The sequence below is a fragment of the Erpetoichthys calabaricus genome, chromosome 18 (assembly GCF_900747795.2).
Source record: "Erpetoichthys calabaricus chromosome 18, fErpCal1.3, whole genome shotgun sequence".
NCBI classification, from domain to species: domain Eukaryota; kingdom Metazoa; phylum Chordata; class Cladistia; order Polypteriformes; family Polypteridae; genus Erpetoichthys; species Erpetoichthys calabaricus.
Window position 1 is genome coordinate 50,691,608 of NC_041411.2, and position 20,205 is coordinate 50,711,812.

The following is a 20,205-nucleotide window of genomic DNA, read 5'->3' on the forward strand; positions in this document are numbered from 1 at the left end:
TTATCTTCTAAATATTCTACACTTCCCACCTACAAGCCAGATACTCTGATGCCTGAAAACCAGAACATCAGGAGTTTGTCTTTCTGAAGATCAGAACACCTAACATTTATTTTTATGAAGATGGCCTCCACTGGATCTCTTATGTAGAGGATCTGATTGCTGTTGGGACTTCTACTCACTTGTAAATGTATTACAATACATCTTCACCTGAAACTTACCTGAAAGCTGGCATTTTGACCGATGCAATGGTTAGTTTGTAATCCTTTCTTAAAGCACTACCTTGACGATCATCTTGACAAAATATTGGTTTAAGCTGGGGAGGAGGTGAGACCATGGATGGTTGTTAGGAGTCACAGAGTGTCAAGTGTACAGGAACAGTGCGTCAGAGAGTCAGCAGGCACAGTCCTGCCCCCCTCATCCTCCTGCATGCTGCTCTACAATCATTCGACAGCTGCAGGCTGTCTCCTGAGGTGGCTGCTTGGCAACTGTGGAATACCGTGGCAACGCCTTCCCTCCAGAGAGGGGAGTCATGGGATTGGGAGCGAATGAAGGATCTGGAGCATTGTCCTCGAGTGCCCACAACGTGTTCCAGAAGAAGCAAGTAAGGTAGGTGATGGAGTTACTTGAAAATGGGAATTCTTCCTCCTCTTCCTCTTCCTCCTCTCTTCACCTTTTCTTAAACTCTCCATCCATATCCACTCCATTATCATTCATCTGTTGCTTCCTTAACCTGCCTTTTCAGCCTCTCTTTAACTTCTCCTGTCCCCAACTCCTCTTCTATACCTGCGGAGTGAATTTTGATTCTTAGTTTAAACTTAGAGGAAAAAAAAACTCTTTTTTCTTTCGCCGTTTGAGATGTTGTCCTACAATAAACTATTGTATATTACTTTTTTTAAACAATAGAACTAAAAAAAATGTTTTCTGCCTTGTGCCCTGTGCTGGCTGGGATTGGCTCCTGCAGACCCCTGTGACTCTGTGTTAGGATATAGCGGGTTGGATAATGACTGACTGACTGATTAAAAAAATCAATTTGTTATGGGACTCCAACTTCATACTAAAAGTAGAGGGAGGGAATGTGATTACAAGCGGCTTACAAGTGAATCACTTGAAGTTTATTGTGACGCTCCCTGCCTGCAGAATCAGAACTTGGGCCTAATTATTATTATTATTATTCTGCTTTACTTGGTAGGCATGGTGGCACAGTGGTAGCACTGCTGCCTCACAGTTAGGAGACCCGGGTTCGCTTCCCGGGTCAACCCGGCATGGAGTTTGCATGTTCTCCCTGTGTCTGCGTGGGTTTTCTCCCACAGTCCAAAGGCATGCAGGTTAGGTGCATTGGCGCTCCTAAATTGTCCGGTGTGGTGTGGGCTGGCGCCCTGCCCGGGGTTTGTTTCCTGCTTTGCGCCCTGTGTTGGCTGGGATTGGCTCCAGCAGACCCCTGTAATTAGGATATAGCTGGATGAATGGTAGATATAGTTATCCATGGCAATATACAAAATCAATATGTATACATTTATACTTGTGACGAACTTTTCTTCTGGTGTGAAGAGGTCACTTTTCCTGATGAAAATTTAAAATGGTGTATCTGATTGTAGCAACTCAATTATCAAAATGTGCCTGAACCTGAAGTGGAGGGAGAAGACCACCAAATCCTCCTTTTTCTCACTAAAATGATTATCTGGGTGTGGTCCTGAATTCACTACAATGTCAGCAGTGGTTTAACTGGTGTGATGCTAAATGGTACAGAGCTATATTTATATCTTTATCCATTATGAATACACTGCTCTTGGGACTTCATTGATGCCCTGCTCCCAAACCAGGTCTGAGATGAATTGCATTTAGATTGGGTTAAAATTACTCAAATCAGCCACGAGGGCTGCATACTCTGACTTTTTGTCAAGTCATCTTACTAAATGTAGCACATATTGTGACGTGAGAGTAAGAAGAGTTTATTATGGATATTAAAATGCTGGGCACCTGAGACGGTGCTGCCAGGGTTATGTTGCCATCTTTTAAAGCTCACCCTCAAGGGAGGCTTTGAAGCAGGCAATTATAATTAGAACAACAACAAATATGATGTCATAACCAACTAGCAGAAGACCACTGATTAAACTGACTACTTTGTTTTTGTTTAACCAGAAGGTGCTTGTACAGAGGCGGCACGGTGGCGCAGTGGGTAGCACTGCTGCCTCGCAGTTGGGAGACCTGGGGACCTGGGTTCGCTTCCTGGGTCCTCCCTGCGTGGAGTTTGCATGTTCTCCCCGTGTCAGCGTGGGTTTCCTCCCACAGTCCAAAGACATGCAGGTTAGGTGGATTGGCGGTTCTAAATTGGCCCTAGTGTGTGCTGGGTGTGTTTGTGTGTTTCCTGCGGTGGGTTAGCACCCTGCCTGATATTGGTTCCTGCCTTGTGCCCTGTGTTGGCTGGGATTGGCTCCAGCAGATCCCCGTGACCCTGTGTTAGGATTCAGTGGGTTGGAAAATGGATGGATGTTTGTACAGAGTGCAACTGGATAGGCAGGGGCTACAAAGCCCATGTAAGTTGGGACATCTTTTAATGGTGGTGTCTGGATGGAGACTGTACTTTTTAACGTAGGCTTTTCTGTCGTAGCTTTTGCTTTCCTCTTACAGCAACAGCATTTATCTATATAGTGCCTTCCAATGCAAAATATATTCAAGGTGCTTTACAAATGATAGTAAATGGATAAAAAGAAAAACTATAATCAAATAACCTAAATATACTATACAGTAATATGGTCAGTGGGGTCAAGACAAAATCTTTGGTTCCGCCACCAAAAGCCCACCCAGGCCCTGCTGGGCATTCTGTCATATATCTAAGATACAAAAAAAGGAAGTCAGTCAGTGTAGACGTCAGAACCTCAGTTTTGTTGTTCCTTCCACCACCACAGGGCTGCCACCAGATACTAGGAAGAGAAAACAAATGTGATTAGTCACAAATTTAACAAAAAGCCAGACTTAAAGATGTGTTTTTTAACAATTCTACCATGCTGGCCTGGCGCATCTCCACATTTTTGGAGCCATCTCGCCATTTCTTTTATGTTTTACTCTTGGGATAGCAAGCAAAGCTGATTTTTTGGATCTAAGGTTACGAATGGGAATGTAAGGGGACACACCAAGAAGGTGCAAGGTTATTCAAAGCCTTATAAACACTTAGCAGTATTTTAAAATTGACTCTGAAAGACACAAGCGGCCAGTGTAGAGGCACTACTGTGGTGCAATGTGGTCAGACTGTAGCTGCGTTATGAACCAATTGTAATCAATTGAAATCTTTTTGTTTTTTTGGCAGGCCTGTTAGGAGTGCACCGCCTTAATCTAAATTTCTAAAGACCAAGATTATGTATAGGCATAACGAATGAAACACGTGCTATTATTTTTAAATGAAAGAATCAGTTCTGTTGACATAATTAATAAGAGATTTACTTTAAGTTCTGAATCTAAAATAACTCCCGAGATTTTTTTTTACCTCACAGTTTCTACTTATTTCTAGTTTTTCCATTTTTATTGGAGCGTTATGGGAAGAAGTAGCTCAGTTATCTCCCTATTTAATCTAAGAAAATTACAACTTACGTTTACTTATTGGGTTGACGCCTTTATCCAAGGCAACTTACAACATTTATGATACAATTGCTTATACTTTTTTTTGGTTTTTCAATTGGCATACAGGCAGGTCTAGTGACTTGCTCAGAGTCACAAAGTGTCAGTAGTGGGATTTGAACCCACAACCTCAGGGTTTGAAGTCCACTCACTACACCACACTGCCTATTACCAAGAGACATGGTGGCGCAGTGGTAGCACTGCAGCCTTGCAATACGGAGTTCACATCCTGGGTCCTCCCTGTGTGGAGTTTGCATGTTTTCCCCGTGTCTGCCTGGGTGCTCATGTTTCTTGCCACAGTCCAAAGACATGCAGGTTAGGTGAATTGGCGACACTAAGTTGGTCTTAGTATGAGAATGCATGTGTGTGTGTGTGTATGTTCTGCGAGAGACTGGCACTCTGTCCAGGGTTTGCTCCTGCCTGGCTCCCTATGCTGGCTGGGGTAGGCTCCAGCACCTTGTGTGAGCCTTGTGTGGATTACATTAGACAGTGACATGACAACTGTTACCACAATGCAACAAAATTACATCCTTTGGTTCCTGTCTTACACTCGATGTTGCAAGGCCAGGCTGTCTCCCTGTCACTGTGAATGAACACATGCATTGCTGAGGTAATGGACAAAATGGAGTTGTACTGCATGGCAGGAAATTAAGATCCTGGATATCTGATATACTGATATGAGTAATCCAAGGTGATAAACAGTTATATGTGTTACGTCAGAGAGACAGGCCACATCATTTAAGCACAGCCAGCTGCTGGCTGGATTTTAATTTCGTAGTTATTGTATTTATTTTTCTTTTCTGTTACTTGTACTCTCAACCCTGTTGCCCCAGTGACTTGTCTTGGCTCTTGTTTGTTATCAATGCCTCCCCAATACTGCAATTATCTCTGCGGGGTAAGCTTGCTGCAACGATGATGACCTTCTTGTGAGTGTTAATTAGAAATCCCCAGCTGTTCGCCACGGTGTTAGCTGAGCAGAGGGGTCGTGGTGCCCATCACCTGTTAGTCAATCGGCCATCTGCTTGTCCGACACGTCACCCTCCTTCCTGTCTTCCTCAGTTTAGCTATGGGAGACAACAGAGACCCACCTAAAACGTAAGTGCACTCAGCTTGGGGTAAAACTTGGAGCAAGACACAACACCCAGACAGTAATAATTTCATTAAAAACAAAACGTTACTGAATGTATAACACGTTTAAAAATAATGCAAATAGTTTAACCCTTTCAGACCCAAGATTTCTGTTGCAAGTGAAGGACAAAAGTAGAGCACTGAGCACATATAAGAAAGAGCGCCACATGTAACCTCAGTGCAGAGCAAAGAGTTTAGGCCTGCCTGCAGATGAAAGCTAGGAATTTGCAGCATTTTCATGGATCACATTTATCATACCATTTGGAAGTTAAAATTCTAGGTCATGGCTGGAATAGACTTTGGAATGGAACTCATTTAAAACATTTTTGAAGATTAGTGAAGGTTGTGTTTATTTTAAAGAGTGGTCTGATTTTTTGGAAGTGAAAATATGATTCATGAAAGACTAATTTTTTAAGCACCTGATCCTGAAAGATACTAAAAAAATGTTCTAATAGAGGTTGATAATATTTTAAACAATTAAACAAAGATGAAGCCAGTGTATTTATACATATAAAAGACAAAGACCTCACTGACTCGTCACTAATTCCCCCACTTTCCGTATAGGTGGGAAGCTGAAATTTCGCATGCTCATTCCTGGCAGTGTACTTACAAAAGTTAGGTATGTTTCATGTCCTATTGCAACACCCAAGGGGGGGAAACGGGTGTACCCCTAAACTGTATATATAGATAGGGGAAACCACCTCCTCACTATTTCTGCGAATTCCAGTATACATAGGAAGCCCACATTTCCCATGCTCATTCTTTACACTGTACTTACAAACGTTAAGTATGTTTCATTTCGCGCCGTGCCCCGTAAAAAACTTTCAAAAATAACTTCTTTTTGGCGGTTCTCACCATTATGCCATAAGGAACTTTTGGAACTGACCTCTCCTTTTGGTGCTTTCATTCCTTATTTCCATTAACAGATGTTTTATTTCACGGCAGAGACACACAAGGGCCCCCCTAGTCCCTATTCCTTCTTCCGCACAGCCGCTGTCCGTGCACCTACCACATGGCTGGCTCCCTGCATTAACGACTTCCCCCCTCATGTGCCCCCTCACTCGCTTCCTTACTTTCCTCAGCTGTTCGTCATGCTCACTGCTCCCTTCTTCTTTACTCCACCGCTTCAAGCCTGTTATCGTTCGCCTTGCTTTCCGTCTTCCTGCTGGTGACTCCTGCCTTTTCATTTAGTTTCTTCACACTCTTAATCCTCCGGGCATGCCTCCGCATACTTTACTTTTGAAGGTCGGCACACCAACTATGTTACTACAACCCCCAAAACTTTGTAACGGCACCGAGCTTCAGATCAAATCTCTGCACAAGAACCGCATTGAGGCAACTGTCTTCACTGGAACTGGCTCAGGGGTAATTGCATTTATTCCTCACATCCCTCTCATACTCTCTGACCTCCCATTCCAATTCAAATGCCTCCAATTTCCAGTAAGGGTCTGCTTCGCTATGACGATAAAAAAGTCACAGGGCCAGACTCTAAAAAAGGTCAGCATTGACTTGACACAAGTCACATGGCCAACTGTACGTTGCATGCTCAAGAGTAAGCTCAGCAGACAGCTTGGTCATTTTACAGCCCGAGGGCAGAACTGCAAACGTCGTTTACAAAGAGATCCTTACATCCTAAAAATGTGCATTTCTCATACACAACATTTACAATCATAAATTAAACTCTTTACAATCATCAAATTCACTCTCAATACTAAAATAAGCCTACGACAATTACATTGACAATCATGTTACTGTATGTTATTTTTAAAATGTTTCCTTTTCTTTTTCATAACTTCTTTAACACACTACTTCTCCGCTGCGGAGCGCGGGTATTTTGCTAGTTAGGTTATAAGCAGAATCCACAAGTATCTTTTAAACACATTGAGAGGTTTCAGGAGCCAACATTAGCATCTCAGGCAAAGCATCATTGACACAAAGTGAGCCAGACAGTGAGTGTGAAGAGGACGTTGCTGTAAAGGTTCTTTCCTTAACTGTTCCTTGTTATGTAGGTATGTTACATGACTCCATTTGGTCAGGTGTGGTCAGCGTTCTTGGCTCAGATTGGAGTCATGAGTTTGATTACTGATTTTTACTTCAAAGCAATGGTATTACTCAGTCAAGTGTTAATTTAGTCAAACAAACCCATGTCTGTATGTGGCAGCAGTGGTTAAGATTTATTAGAGTTGATGACACTTTCCTAGACTTCAATTGTACGGTTTTGCTTATCACATGCCTCATCTTCCATTCATTATTTCACCTCTTTTGTAAAAGAGTACTTATTTGAGAATGTGTGGCCTTTCTTTTAGCTTGAACAAGTCTAGCAGTTCTCCTCTGATTGTATGTATTTACATGGTGTGTTTACTTACATTGAATATTTGTCATACCATCCTCTGTAAATTCTAGAAACGAGAGACTGGCAGTTGTTTCTGAGATGTTGGAAACACCATGTCTGGCATCCACAAACTTACCACAATCAAAATTGCTTAGATCATCTTTGTAATGTTGGATCAAACAACAGCTAAACCAGTTGATCATTCCTGCATGTTGAATGTGCTAACTTATAGTCACACGATGGGCTGCTGGGAGGAGCATGCTCCTCATGTTAAGGAATAGGTGTAATGTACCTAATACAGTGGCCACCAAGTATATACAGCTACATGCTGCGCAAACGTTCCATTTGGGCACATCCAATTGCGTATACAGTATGTCCAAGGTCCCACAAGATTATAATGGAGTTCAGAAATCCTGATTGGAGAACAGGACATAGTAGGCATATGTGTATGCTTTGACTTGTAGAAGCAGCACCCACTCTTGCAAATAAATATCCATGGGGTGTTGTAGTGTTATCTCTCTGTATTTGGTCAAAACAGGTACACTACATTATCCCATACTGCTTTGATGTGTACTGTATATACAATGTAATATGGTGCATAACGTCCTATTTCACAGAATGTATTATGGATGTTAAGTGCCACATCCCTGTATATATCTAATGGTATGGAGTGATTTGCAGACTCCCAAGATAGTTGGGGTGCCAGCTGGGCCATCCCATTTAACTGCAAAATAACTGAAACTTTCAAGCATCAAGGAAATAAATGGGTGCCTGGTGGTGCCAAAACACAAAGTATCTCTTGTAGCGAAAAGGAGGGATCTAACTCATAGCTCCATTCTGCAGAAAGTTTGCATCACAGATGAGACCTTCTGGGGAAGACAGGTTTTATGTGTTCTTAACCGGAAGGTATAGGGCTTGTGGATTCAATGGGATACCAAATACCACAAAAATGTAGTAAGTTTCCTGGGGCTTCTTCACAGAACTGTGGAGGAAAGAAACGAGACAGTTAATGGCAGCAACTCCCCACTCTTCGGGGTGGTACGGCATACTGTACCTGAACAAAGTCGACAACATGTGCATGCTTTACAATATGTACCAGAAACATGGGGACTTTTGGTCCTACCAAGATCAAAGTTCCAGCTCCTGTAGTTTGGAAGTAGCAGCAGGTTGCTCTGCCACATGTGCTTGACACTTAGTAGATGCTGGAGATGTGAACCTTCGTCTTCCAATCACATAATTATCCGCTGTAATGTGCCTCACACTCAGCAGCTCTCACTGCTTTTGTTTTTCCTTCTGCCATGTCACCTTCTCGATCAGTTTCCCTGTGCAGTTAGGCGTAAAAAAGACACAAAACCCAATCATTTTGTGGAAGTTGCTGATAGTCACAATTTATGCCACCCTTGGCATTTCACATATTTAGTTATACAGTATATAATGGTTATTTTGAGCGGCTTTTACAACTATACTGAGATTTATCACAACAGGAACTTTATTACTGATCAGTTGATCAAGCGAACACAAGTTGCGCACTAATGACTCCGTGGAGTTCTGGGTCACGAGGCTGGATTTACGCCACAAGTTCACTCAAAATGTGCTGGAAGTGCTATATTGTTTGGCTTACAGCTTTCTGTTTGAACAGGCATTCAGCACTCCAAGCAGAAAATGTCTGTCCACCAACATTTGTATGACATTCCTAAAAATGAATGAGTCCAGGATCAGTGGAGATTTCCTGCTGATCTCAGGGACTAGATGGGTCCCTTGTTTGTCCCTCTCTATTGGTCTCCCTCCAACTCCTACATGCACTGGGGCTTGTGGGGAATAAACCTCAGTGAATTCATGCTTCCTGCTCCCGTTGTTTGCAATAAATTTTGCTGTTCTGATATGAAATTCAATCACTGTTGTCTTAGATGTATCTGTAGCAGGGCAAGCCTTACTGAATTCATGCTTCCCGATTAAAGTTCCAAGTGTCTGCAAAAATTTTTACTGTTCTAATTCTACTAATTTTATCTCAAAGAGGCACAATGGCACAGTGGTTAGCAATGCTGCCTCACAAGCTCAGGTCACATTTATGCCCACAATAAACGACCCAGCATATATAGCGGCTCTCTATTTAAAAGATCATTGCACTTTTATAATCAACTCAAAACTAATTCAGTTCCTCCTTCACCATTGACTTCTCTGCATTTCACCAAGTTCTGTGAAATTCCCAGACTTTTCTGCGACTTCACTGATCTCGTGGCAAAGCATACTGAGCGGCGTTTGCTCATAACTACTCACTAATTGTGATGCCGGAGGGCGGCAATGTGTTGCAGGTTGATTAGCACATGTAAATAAGAATTTCACTGGATTCTATACAAGTGACCATAATGAATGGTTAATGACCATGAATTGGTTAAATCAACTTCCACTGCGTTTAAAGATTTAATCATGAGGTTTATTTATTTATCTTTAGTGTAAATCTTGAATTAACTGGGCACAGTAGCATTTTAAACATTAATAACAATGCTAATGTTATGATAGGTGTATAGGGAATGAAAACATTTTGTCTGGCATCTGTTCAAGTTACCTCAATAAGAAAAGTACAGAGGGATTTTAATTATTCATCTTCTGGCAATACAAAGAAAAAGGAGATTTAAACTACAAAGCTATACAACAATAATAATACCAATAATAATACTAAAAAAATAGTGCTTTACATTTATATAGCACTTTTCCTACAATGTGCAGCATTTACCTGAAGGATGTGGCGGTAGGCATTTTTGCACCAGTACACACACCACACATTAGCTCTTAGGTAGTGAAGGAGAGAGAGACAGTTGGAGATACAGGAGGTGATTAGGGTGCCAGAATGACTACGCCATGGGGAGCAATCTACCCAGGACATTGGGATACACCCTACTCTTTATGAAAAATACCCAGGGATCTTTATCGACTGCAGAGTGTCAGGACATCAATTTTGTGTCTCACCCAAAGGACAGCACCATTTTTACAGCACAGTATCCACGTCACTGCCCTGGATCCACATTCAAACTGTAGGTTAAGTGACCCCATTTGGCCTCGCCAACACCCCTCCTGAAGAAACCCAAGCTTTTTCTAGATGGTCTCTTATCCAAGTACTAGGTAGTCCTGAACTTGAGTTTTAATTTCAGGATATGTTAAAGTAGCTCGGGGCCTTCATTTATAAGATTAATCCTTAAATTTTCTCTCATTCAAGAGAACAACTGTGGATGTCCAGTTTTATGTCACAATGATTTAATATTTGCTTGATATTACGTCTCAATAGATTGTACCATTAGAGTTAACATTCAAGTCACACTGTTTTTTCACATGCAATTAATATTGCAATTGCTATCTGTTTTTGTTGTAGATATAGCACATATAAATATAGAGAAAGTATTGGAAGTGACCCAATTTTGACTTTAATCTGGATGTATACAATTTATTTTGAAGTGTTATCTATCTGTCTGTGTCTAAGGGTACAAGTCTATAGATATAATAACTCAAAAATGAATTACTCTGTCTGAATGAAACTTGACACTTTTTGTGCTGTAAAATGCTGTAATCCAACTGATTTTGAGTAAAAATATTGCAGGTTTTGCAGTACTGATATTACAAGTAGTTTGGTACTATATAGTCAAACTATTATGACAAGACCCACATTTTAATTTTAAACTTTCAAAAGAATTACAAATTTTAGCCATTCTTGCACACAACTCTACAACTTTTGATATGATGGATCTATCTCAGGATGTGAGTCTGTGAATAAAAGGACTCAGGAAAATGGACACGTGAAAGTTGTCACAGCTAATACTAGAAATGTAATGATTTTTGAACAAAACTTTCCCTCTTAAAATAACATTTGCTTCCGCTATATACATTAGCGAGAGTAATGCAAAGGAGTCAAATATCAAAACTACAGTTTTCAGTCTGAAAAAATCACATCAAGTGGACACATCTGAAACATATTTACTACTCCTGTCAGTTTGCGAGATTGTGCACATTTTGGCAAATAACACTTGGGCACAGGATTAGAACCCAGGATACTGGGGCAGTAGTGCTAACCACCTGTATTAATGTGGGGATAAAGGATCTTAGTAAGATCATCTTACCATGTTCATTATGGGCTGGCCTGCTCTTGCACCCTAAGATAAACACACACATTCACAGACACTATCCACTTATCCGCTGATTATGAGTGATGCCTGCACAACCTGTCAATCCTCAGTATTCCGCATAGAGACTCACACTTCTTCAGGCAATGTTCTTCCAAAAAATGACAAATGTGTGAAAACACAAAATATGGAAACATAAAGTAGGGGTTCTATTGTAAATGCCTTTTTTCAGGGAGAGGCCTTCACTTCTGTTACCTAGTCACTTAAAGGCTGACGCACCTTCATTGCGGCCCCTATTATAACCTAGTCCTGAAGGCTACCATGTTCCCTGAGAATAACCTAGACCTATAAAGGCTGACACACTTTGACCAATGCCACTTATAACTAATGATGCCTTACTTCAACTGTGGTGCCCTCTGTTGGAGGTGTCCCCACTCTAACTGCTAACCCTTGTGAGAAAGAAAGCGTCAGTCTCTCCACACCAGATGCTCAGTATCCAGTTTGTTATGTCAGTCAATCAAGATGTGCAGACAAAGTATAGAAACTTAAAAAGCAAAGCAGTACTTATTAAGAATAGAATAACAGCAAAGGAACAAAATGAAATGAATCTCTCTATTATAAAAAAAAATCTTGCGACGGTACGAGACTTTTTTCACGCGACGAGATGTGATCTTTGGAAGAAAGACAGAGACACTTTCACATCCCACGAGACGGATGAGTCACGTCATACTTATTACCTTTGGAAGCAAGTCCTGTGATACACATGCAGAGCAGGTTAGAGATAATGGAAGTAGGAAATTTCGAAAGTCTCAAAAAAATGAGAGTAAAGATTGCATTAGCGCAAACAAACGGAAAATATTACTTGGTGAAATAACAGAACAGCAAAAAAGGATTGCATAGTGTTTGAGGATGTCTGGGGGACAAGAGAGACAAGGCAGTGAGAGAAAAGGACAGCTGCTGTACAGGCTTTTAAACATTCGAAGTGCAGCACGAAATGCAGATCACATGGCATGGCAGCAGCAGCAATTCAGCAGCTGATCGAGCAAAGAAGAGGTTAAAAAAAAAGTGTTTGTTTCCTATTGTATCACCTTTTAAGAGAGGTTTCGGAGGAGTGGCCGCGTCACCATGGGGTGCGTTCCGCCCCCATCTACACAGGCCCCCTAGTTATACAAAATAGTAAGAAATTATTAAACAATACCTTCTCTGAACATAAAGTTCAGTTGTTGGGTGTCTTTTAGACTTAGCAGTTGGACTGATACTTGGACAGCTCCTTTAATTGTCAGGTATGTGGGGGTCTCTCCTTCTCTCTCTGTGGTGTCTCTTTTGATTCTTTCTCTTACCCCAAGATGTTACACACAGATAATTGGCCATCTAATCTGGTGATGGACAGCTCTGCCTAAAGCTTTGATTAAGAAAATGTATACAAAACACTTTATTGTATGTCAAGGGTGCTTAATCTGTGTAGTCTTCACTCCTCTTGACTCCTATCTGACACTGGAGTTATATACTTAGATAACAAAGAAAGGAACAGTAAAAAATGACATATGATTAAATCAGTGCCCCAAACCACTGGTCTTCACAGGGTTTCCCTGTACTGTTCTGTGTAAGACAGTAGTGATTAACGTCCCAGAGTTTATTTGCATGTAATCACAGTCTGTCTAAGCAAAAAACCAGATTGCAGCTCACTTTTATTGTAGCGTCTGCAGTTTCAAAATGATAATTGTCCAATCCAAAGCACTACTGCACTAGTCAAGAATAAGTTGATGGAAATGATTTCTTCTCAACATCCATCCATCACCAAAATTCTCTTAATCCAGTTACGAGTTTGCAGAAGGCTAAGGGGTATTTGCGTTCCTCACTAAATGTTGTGGTGTTTTCCTTCCTCTACTGCTGTCAAGTAATTACTAATTTTTGTATCTGTAGGGGGCAACTTGGACCACTTACAATTTCTTTCCCACAAGGAAAACAATGATAATATTGTCATCTGCATGCATGGATATAATGTGTTACTAAGTATGACTGTGCTCCATCTCCATGAGAGCTAATAACATAGCAGAAACAAAAGAAGCTGAAATAGACGTGCTGAGGAAGAACCAAGATAAAACCAGCTGCGTCTCTGCTTGCCAGGCGTCCTGCCTGCTCACCTCCCCACTCACCCCCTCGTTTGCCTACACTTGCTCTTTTACCTTTCTGCCCACTTAATCGTCCTTTTCTCTGATCTCCTGGATTTTCCAGGCATTCAGTTTAATGCAGTTGATTTTTGTATGTCACTCCTCACTGAGTTCAGGCACAGAAAGCTGTTACAAGTTCTCAGGTATAATCCATCCATCCATTATCCAACCAGCTGAATCCGATACAGGGTTACGGGGGTCTGCTGGAGCCAATCCCAGCCAACACAGGGCACAAGGCAGGAAGCAATCCCGGGCAGGGTGCCAACCCATTGCAGGACACACACAAACACACCCACACACCCAGCACACACTAGGGCCAATTTAGAATCGCCAATCCACCTAACCTGCATGTCTTTGGACTGTGGGAGGAAACCGGAGCGCCCGGAGGAAACCCACGCAGACACGGGGAGAACATGCAAACTCCACGCAGGGAGGACCCGGGAAGCGAACCCAGGTCCCCAGGTCTCCCAACTGCGAGGCAGCAGCACTACCCACTGCGCTACCGTGCTCAGGTATAATGCAAGTATTAATTATACAAATTACTAAATACAGAATAGTACAGGTGAAGGGACAGATTTCTTTAAACACATAGGAAAACAAAATAGTTTGAAACTGATGAACATAAATGACAACATCCATTTAGCAACATCCCTGGAGAAAATAAACCTCGGTTAGGGCCCACAGTCAACTGTAAGAGAGAACGTCAAAGACAAACTCGGACACAGTCCTGGACACCTCAGCCAAATGGCCACCCACCCCCCTCCTGGGCATTCCATAGTGGAGACTGTGCTGGCCATCTGATCTGATGGGAGAAACTTCTCCTGCGATGATTCCATTCATTGCTTATCAAATTCCCTCATCCTCTCACATTGTCTCCCCTCTTAATCTACACAAACATCATCTAGTAACAAAGACACGAGGAGTATAGGGATTACTCTTTATTTAAATCCTGTCATATAGATATGCCAAGGACTGACTGCATCAATCCATCTTTATAGCAACTTGTCAAAGGAAACACCATCAAAGGTGTTTCACAAAGTACAGTATAATTATAAAATCCAACAAGACTAAGCATTATGTGATGAAAGTATTAGTAGTAATGCTAAGTTAGTTTTTAAAATGCAGCAATATTTTATAAAAGTTGGTCATTTACTTTTTTAAAACTCAGAGGCTATCTGGTCATCATCATTTGCAGGCACATCTATCGGTTTCACCTACACAGGGCCAGTTTAGCGGTGCCAAGCACACACTTTCAGAATGTGGCCAGAAAACACCCTGAGCAAACCTCCATGGAGACACAAGGAGAACATTCAAACCCCACACAGATGGTCATCACTGAAGGCAGGGCAGTAGATTTTAAAGCGCCATGGTAAAAGTTAATTCACTTTAAATTATCTGTTCTGTATGTGTTTATTTCTTAATAAATGTGTATACAGCTCATAATCAGACTGACAGGGCAAATGAACAAATCTTGACTTGACCTGACGTGAGCTTACACTGTCAGTAGGTGGCCAGATGAATTCTCTGCTGCTTTTTTGAAAGCTCTGACCTGATATTATATTGTCCTGCACCTCTAGGGTAATACATTTGAAACTATCTTTCTCGATTTTCTAACCTGCTTCTGTGTTTCCAAGGTGCCTATGCTTAACTCAGTGACATTAAGTGCAAAGCAGGAACAGAACTATCAGTGGGCACATTCAAGACCCACAATTACACTCACTTATACTGGGCCGTAAACTTCACGTGCACATCTTAGAGATGTACGTGAAAAACAGATGCAGTGGATTGAGAAAACATTCAGATCCCTTCATTTTCTGCAAAATTTATTATGTTGTAGATATTTTTTTCCTTCACTCCACACTCAATAACCCCTAATGACAAAGTGAAAACATGCCTTCAGAAAGGTTTAAAAAATGATTAAAATCTCAAACACCGAAATATTTTATTCATATAAGCATTCTGACCCTTTATTCAGAACGTAGTAGAAGCCACATTGGCAGCAATTCCAGTTTTGAAGCTTCTTGGGTAAGTCTCTACAAGCTTTGCACACTTGTATTTGTACAGTATACTTCATTTTTCCTAGCAGATCCTCTCATGCACTTTTACATTGGATAGAAAGCGTCCGTAAACTGCCACATTCAAATTTCTCCACAAATGTTTTATGGAGGTGTGTTATGTGGGGGCTTTGGCTGGGCCACATTAGGACAATAAGGGACCTGCTCCAAAGCCATTCCAGCATTGTCTTGGCTGTATGTTTCAGATGATTGTCAGCATGAAAGGTGAATCATCATGCCGTTTGAGGTCACATAAACTCTGGAGCAGGTTTTCTTTAAGGGTCTTTCTGTATTTAGCTGCATTCATCCTTCCCTCAGTTCTGATTAGTCTTCCTGCCCTTGCTGCTGAGATACTACACCCACCACCAATCTTCACAATAAAGATAATATCAGGCAGGTGATGAGCAGTGCCTGATTTTCACCAGACATAGCACTTGGAGTTCTGCCCAAAGTGTTACATTTTTGTCTCATCAGACCAGAGAATCCTTTACCTCATGCTGTCAGAGTCCAGATGGGCTTCCGTCTAGCCTCTCTCTCTACCATGAACACCTGATTGGTGGTGTGTGGATGAGTTGGACATCCTTCTGATAGGCTTGTCCATTTCAGCAGAAGACCTCTGAGGCTCTGTTAGTGTGACCATAAGGTTCTTGGTCAACTCCATGACCAAGGTCCTTCTTGCCTGGTTACTTATTTTGGCCAGATGGCCAACTCTAGGAAGAATACCAGTGGTTCCAAACTCCTTCCACTTCACAGTTATTGAGGTCACTGTACCCATGGGAACACTCAAATCTTTACAAATGGTTTTACAATATTGCCCTGATCTATGTCTTACCAGGGTTTTATTGTGGAGCTCTACAGAGAGTTCCTTGGACTTCATGGTTTGGCTGTTGTCCTGATAAGCTGTTTGAAATGTGGGACCATCTATACACAATGACACGTGTGCCTTTCTAAACAACGTCACAACAATTCAGTATGCCACAGGTGGACCCCAGTCAAGTTCTAGACACATCTCAAGGAGAATTAAAGCAAACCAGATGCACATGAGCACAGTTTGAAGTGACACAGCAAAGGGCCTGAATGTTTCTAAAAATGAAAGATCTCCATTTCTATTTTTTAATACATTTATAAACCTTTCTGAGAACATGTTTTCACTTTGTCATTATGGGTTATTGAGTGCAGATAGAATGGCAATAAAATACAAATGTAGACATTTAAAATTAAATGTACAACACAATAAAGTTTGCAGACAGTGAAGGAGTTTGAAAACTTTCTGAATCCACTGTACATACAATAAGAGAAAACTCCACACTGACAGAGACTGAGCCAGCCTTCGAGTTTGCTTTCCTAGAGCTGAGAGACAACAGCATTAATTAAAGTATCACCATGTCTTCCACTACATATACTCTGCCAATAAACTAATGTAACCTCCCCACCAGTATTCAGTTACACATACTATTTTTGAATTTGTCCATTTAATGTCAAAAATAGAGTACACACCTTTGTATCTTCACTATGTTTTTATTGCTCAAACTTTTGTCAGCTCCACAAAACCTGAAGGAGGCAGTGCAAAGTCACTAATATCGTAAAGTCGATGTTATTGGTGTATAGAAAATGCATTAGCATGTCAGACCAACGACGACGACAAAAGAAGAAAGCAGACCACCTCATATGACGCAAACCACTAAAGTTTAACCTCAAAATTAGTCAGTGATATTTCTGACAGTTCCTCTATAATTTACAAAACCCAAGTTTAAATGTTCTTTCTTAGCTGAAGATACTGGGCTGGTCATTCTCTCCTTGAGGGTGCATGTTTCACTGGAACTTGAACCTTTTGCAACGCTCATTAACAGCTAAAGAAAATGAGCTTCACAATCACAGGAAAAGGCACATGGAATAAGTTACAAAGTAGTGTGGTGGAAAGGAGCACTTTAGGGGCCTTCAGGTTTGACTTGTTATTAGCTTGGAAAAATCAAATGAATCCAAAGGTCATTAGATAGATAGATAGATAGATAGATAGATAGATAGATAGATAGATAGAGTAGCTGTCATAAGTTCCTGCAATGACAACCTAGTGTTGTCAAATACATAGGAATAAGTAAGATTTTAGAGTTAGTGTAGGGCTACGTCATCATGCATCTGCAAAGAAAAAAAAGGTTAAAGGTTATTTCCAAAGTGAGAATGAAAAAAGGTTAAAGAAACAACATTTTGGCTGTAGTCTTCATCAGGGCCGGATTTATATGAAAAGAGGCCCTAGGCTATTCCACTTATGAGGCCCTTTCACCTTCCATTTTTAAGTTTGTAAATTACATGAGAGATAATAAAATTTTGCTAACAATTTGAATGTAGGCCCCTCTTGATCTTGAGGCCCTAGGCTGAAGCCTAATTAGCCTATAGGAAAATCCGGCCCTGGTCTTCATCAAGTGTGCCAATTAAGATTTTGAAAGAATAAGCAAAAACAGGTAAATTTGTTATATATGGAACTGCCGTGGGTAATTTGCAAATTCTGGTCACTCTAACTATAAGCCAGGCTACAACCATTAACTATGTCTTCTCAATTCAACACTTTAGGCTTAGCACGATAATACGTTTAAGATACATAAGATGTTTCATTACAGAATCACAAGAGAATAAGAATTGTTCCACAAGAAAAGAGAGTCGTTAGACTGATACTCAGGTAATGACTCATTCACAAATCAGATGAGTCAAGACTGATTGACAGATGATTCAGGTGGTTCTTGTGCATGTGCTTCAAACATCTATCAGCAACATCACACAGAAAGACACACATACAATGCAGTGCCAGTCTCTAGTGGTGGATGCGCCATGGTACTACTGCACAGCCTGAAGTAAGGATAGGAGGGGGCGCATGCATGACTGATTATACCATAGAGCACGGCTGTTCAATTACCAATTCAGTTGGATTTTCAAACCAAGACATTTTCAGAGGCCGGTAAGCAGCAGGTAATGACCAATTTGAAACCAACACAAATGAATGTATTGAAAAACAAGTAATGTTCATTCATTGTTTCCCTTTTACATTTGGTCACATCTGACACAGGCACATCATACAATATCTACGGTACACTGAGGGGAACATAGGTTCATTTTAAATCACCACATGAGTGTTGATATAGTGACGTGTCTCACTACTGCATGGGCTATGGGGGGAGTGGAGTGTTGGGGGAAAGCACTTTGTGAAGGGCCAGGGCACCATCCTAGAGAGAGCTGAGTGACAGGGTCAGGGTGAGAGGGCAGTGAATGGTAAAAGAGCAGGAAGAGATCCCCCCAGAGAAGTGGCTCCTTTGATAGGTCGTCACAGTGTCATAGACTACTACCACCACTGGTAGTCACACAACAACACGCTGCACTGTGGGTTGAATGTTGCTAAGCTACATGGGGTATTGCATTCATGGTCTGTACTACTGTAGGAATTTCTGAAGGCTCGCAAAATGTGTTTTTCTTGGTTTTTCTCTGCGTTTCTGGTGGGACCACAGGAATGGAAGGCTGCTTTTGGGTCTTCTAGATTGCCATTAGAATAGGCCGGTCCTAAAATATTGTGAAGTTCAGATAATATGTTGAGCTAGGCATTGCTATGAGTTTTTTTTTTTTTTTTTACCTTTTAAGAAGTCCTCGGATCCTTTGCATAACTTGGAAGGAGGAAATGGAAAATGACTGAGATTTTTGGTGTTTTTATTTATTTTATTTTTTTTGGTGGTCCTTTCGTGCAGCCTGAAGGGAGAAGGGGACAGGACTTGGGTCATTATGTTTTTGTAATTTTTATGGAATGTTTTTCTTTTTATTTGTGTTTCATACTTTTTCACATATACGAACTAGGACTTATTGGTGTGCTTTTTCACTTCAATGAATAACTTCAGCTTTTGGAAAAAACTGATATTTTTATATCACCTGTTTTTAATAAAGAACAGTTTATTTTGTAACACCTTGCCCGTGTCTCTTTAACTTTTCCTAGTTTATCCTCGATACAACAGTTGAACCGTTGCCAGGCCCATGGGGCGTATTGAGCATCACACTGACTTGTATTTTGACTTTGTGTTGCAACTGACTGTGGATGCCTCAGAGGTTTATTTTCTCCAGGGATGCTGCTGACTGGAATTTTTATTTTCTTCTCCTGTAATTTTACGCTCCATTGATGTTAATTAGTTGGAATTGCTTTGTTTTGTTGTGTGTTTAAACACATATTTCTGTGTGTATGTATTATGTACTTAGTAATTTGTAAAGATGTAATTGCATTTTACCTCTCCACTTGTTAACAGCACACCAAGCCTGCGCTCAGTGAAGAGGGCTGTGCACAAATTAAATGAATTAAACTGAAATAAGTGTTCCTCTACATTGCCTCCCTCACTTTTCTTTCACTGGATTGAGCCCTAAGTTGTTTATTTCCACATCTGTCCCCAGTTTTGTCTTTCCTTACCCTCTGTTTTTATTTCTTACAGATCTGTTTTGTAGCAGCTGCCTAGCTGTAAAATCAGACGCCTATTTGTTCATGACAATGGACAACGCACCATATACCGAGATGGAGGAGTTGCAGAGACGGGCCAACCAAGTAACAGATGAGGTCGGTGACCAAGCATTATTCTTAGCTCTGTCTAGTGACAACTGAAGAACCAGAAGAATCACGGGTTGTCTTTCTAGTAATGAGGGGAGAGGCAGAAGCCAAGAGGACTTACTGTATCTATAGTCTGAAATGAGGGCAGCCAATCAGTTTAGGCCAATAGGGCACAATAATGGAAGGTAGCTAGTGATGATAGAAGTGGGTCACTGTTGTAGTGGTGTTG

General features: G+C 41.1%; 1 protein-coding gene across 1 annotated transcript in view; it reads left to right on the forward strand.

Moving 5' to 3' along the window:
• The first annotated feature begins 430 nt into the window (after positions 1–430).
• The window catches only part of zgc:101731 (SNARE_SNAP25N and SNARE_SNAP23C domain-containing protein), a 43,952-nt gene continuing 24,177 nt past the window's right edge, over positions 431–20,205 (forward strand). The window contains exons 1-2 of the mRNA XM_028824361.2: positions 431–606; positions 19,864–19,985. Coding sequence (XP_028680194.1) covers positions 19,914–19,985 — 72 coding nt within the window. The 5' untranslated portion in view covers positions 431–606; positions 19,864–19,913. The remainder of the gene's footprint in view (positions 607–19,863; positions 19,986–20,205) is intronic.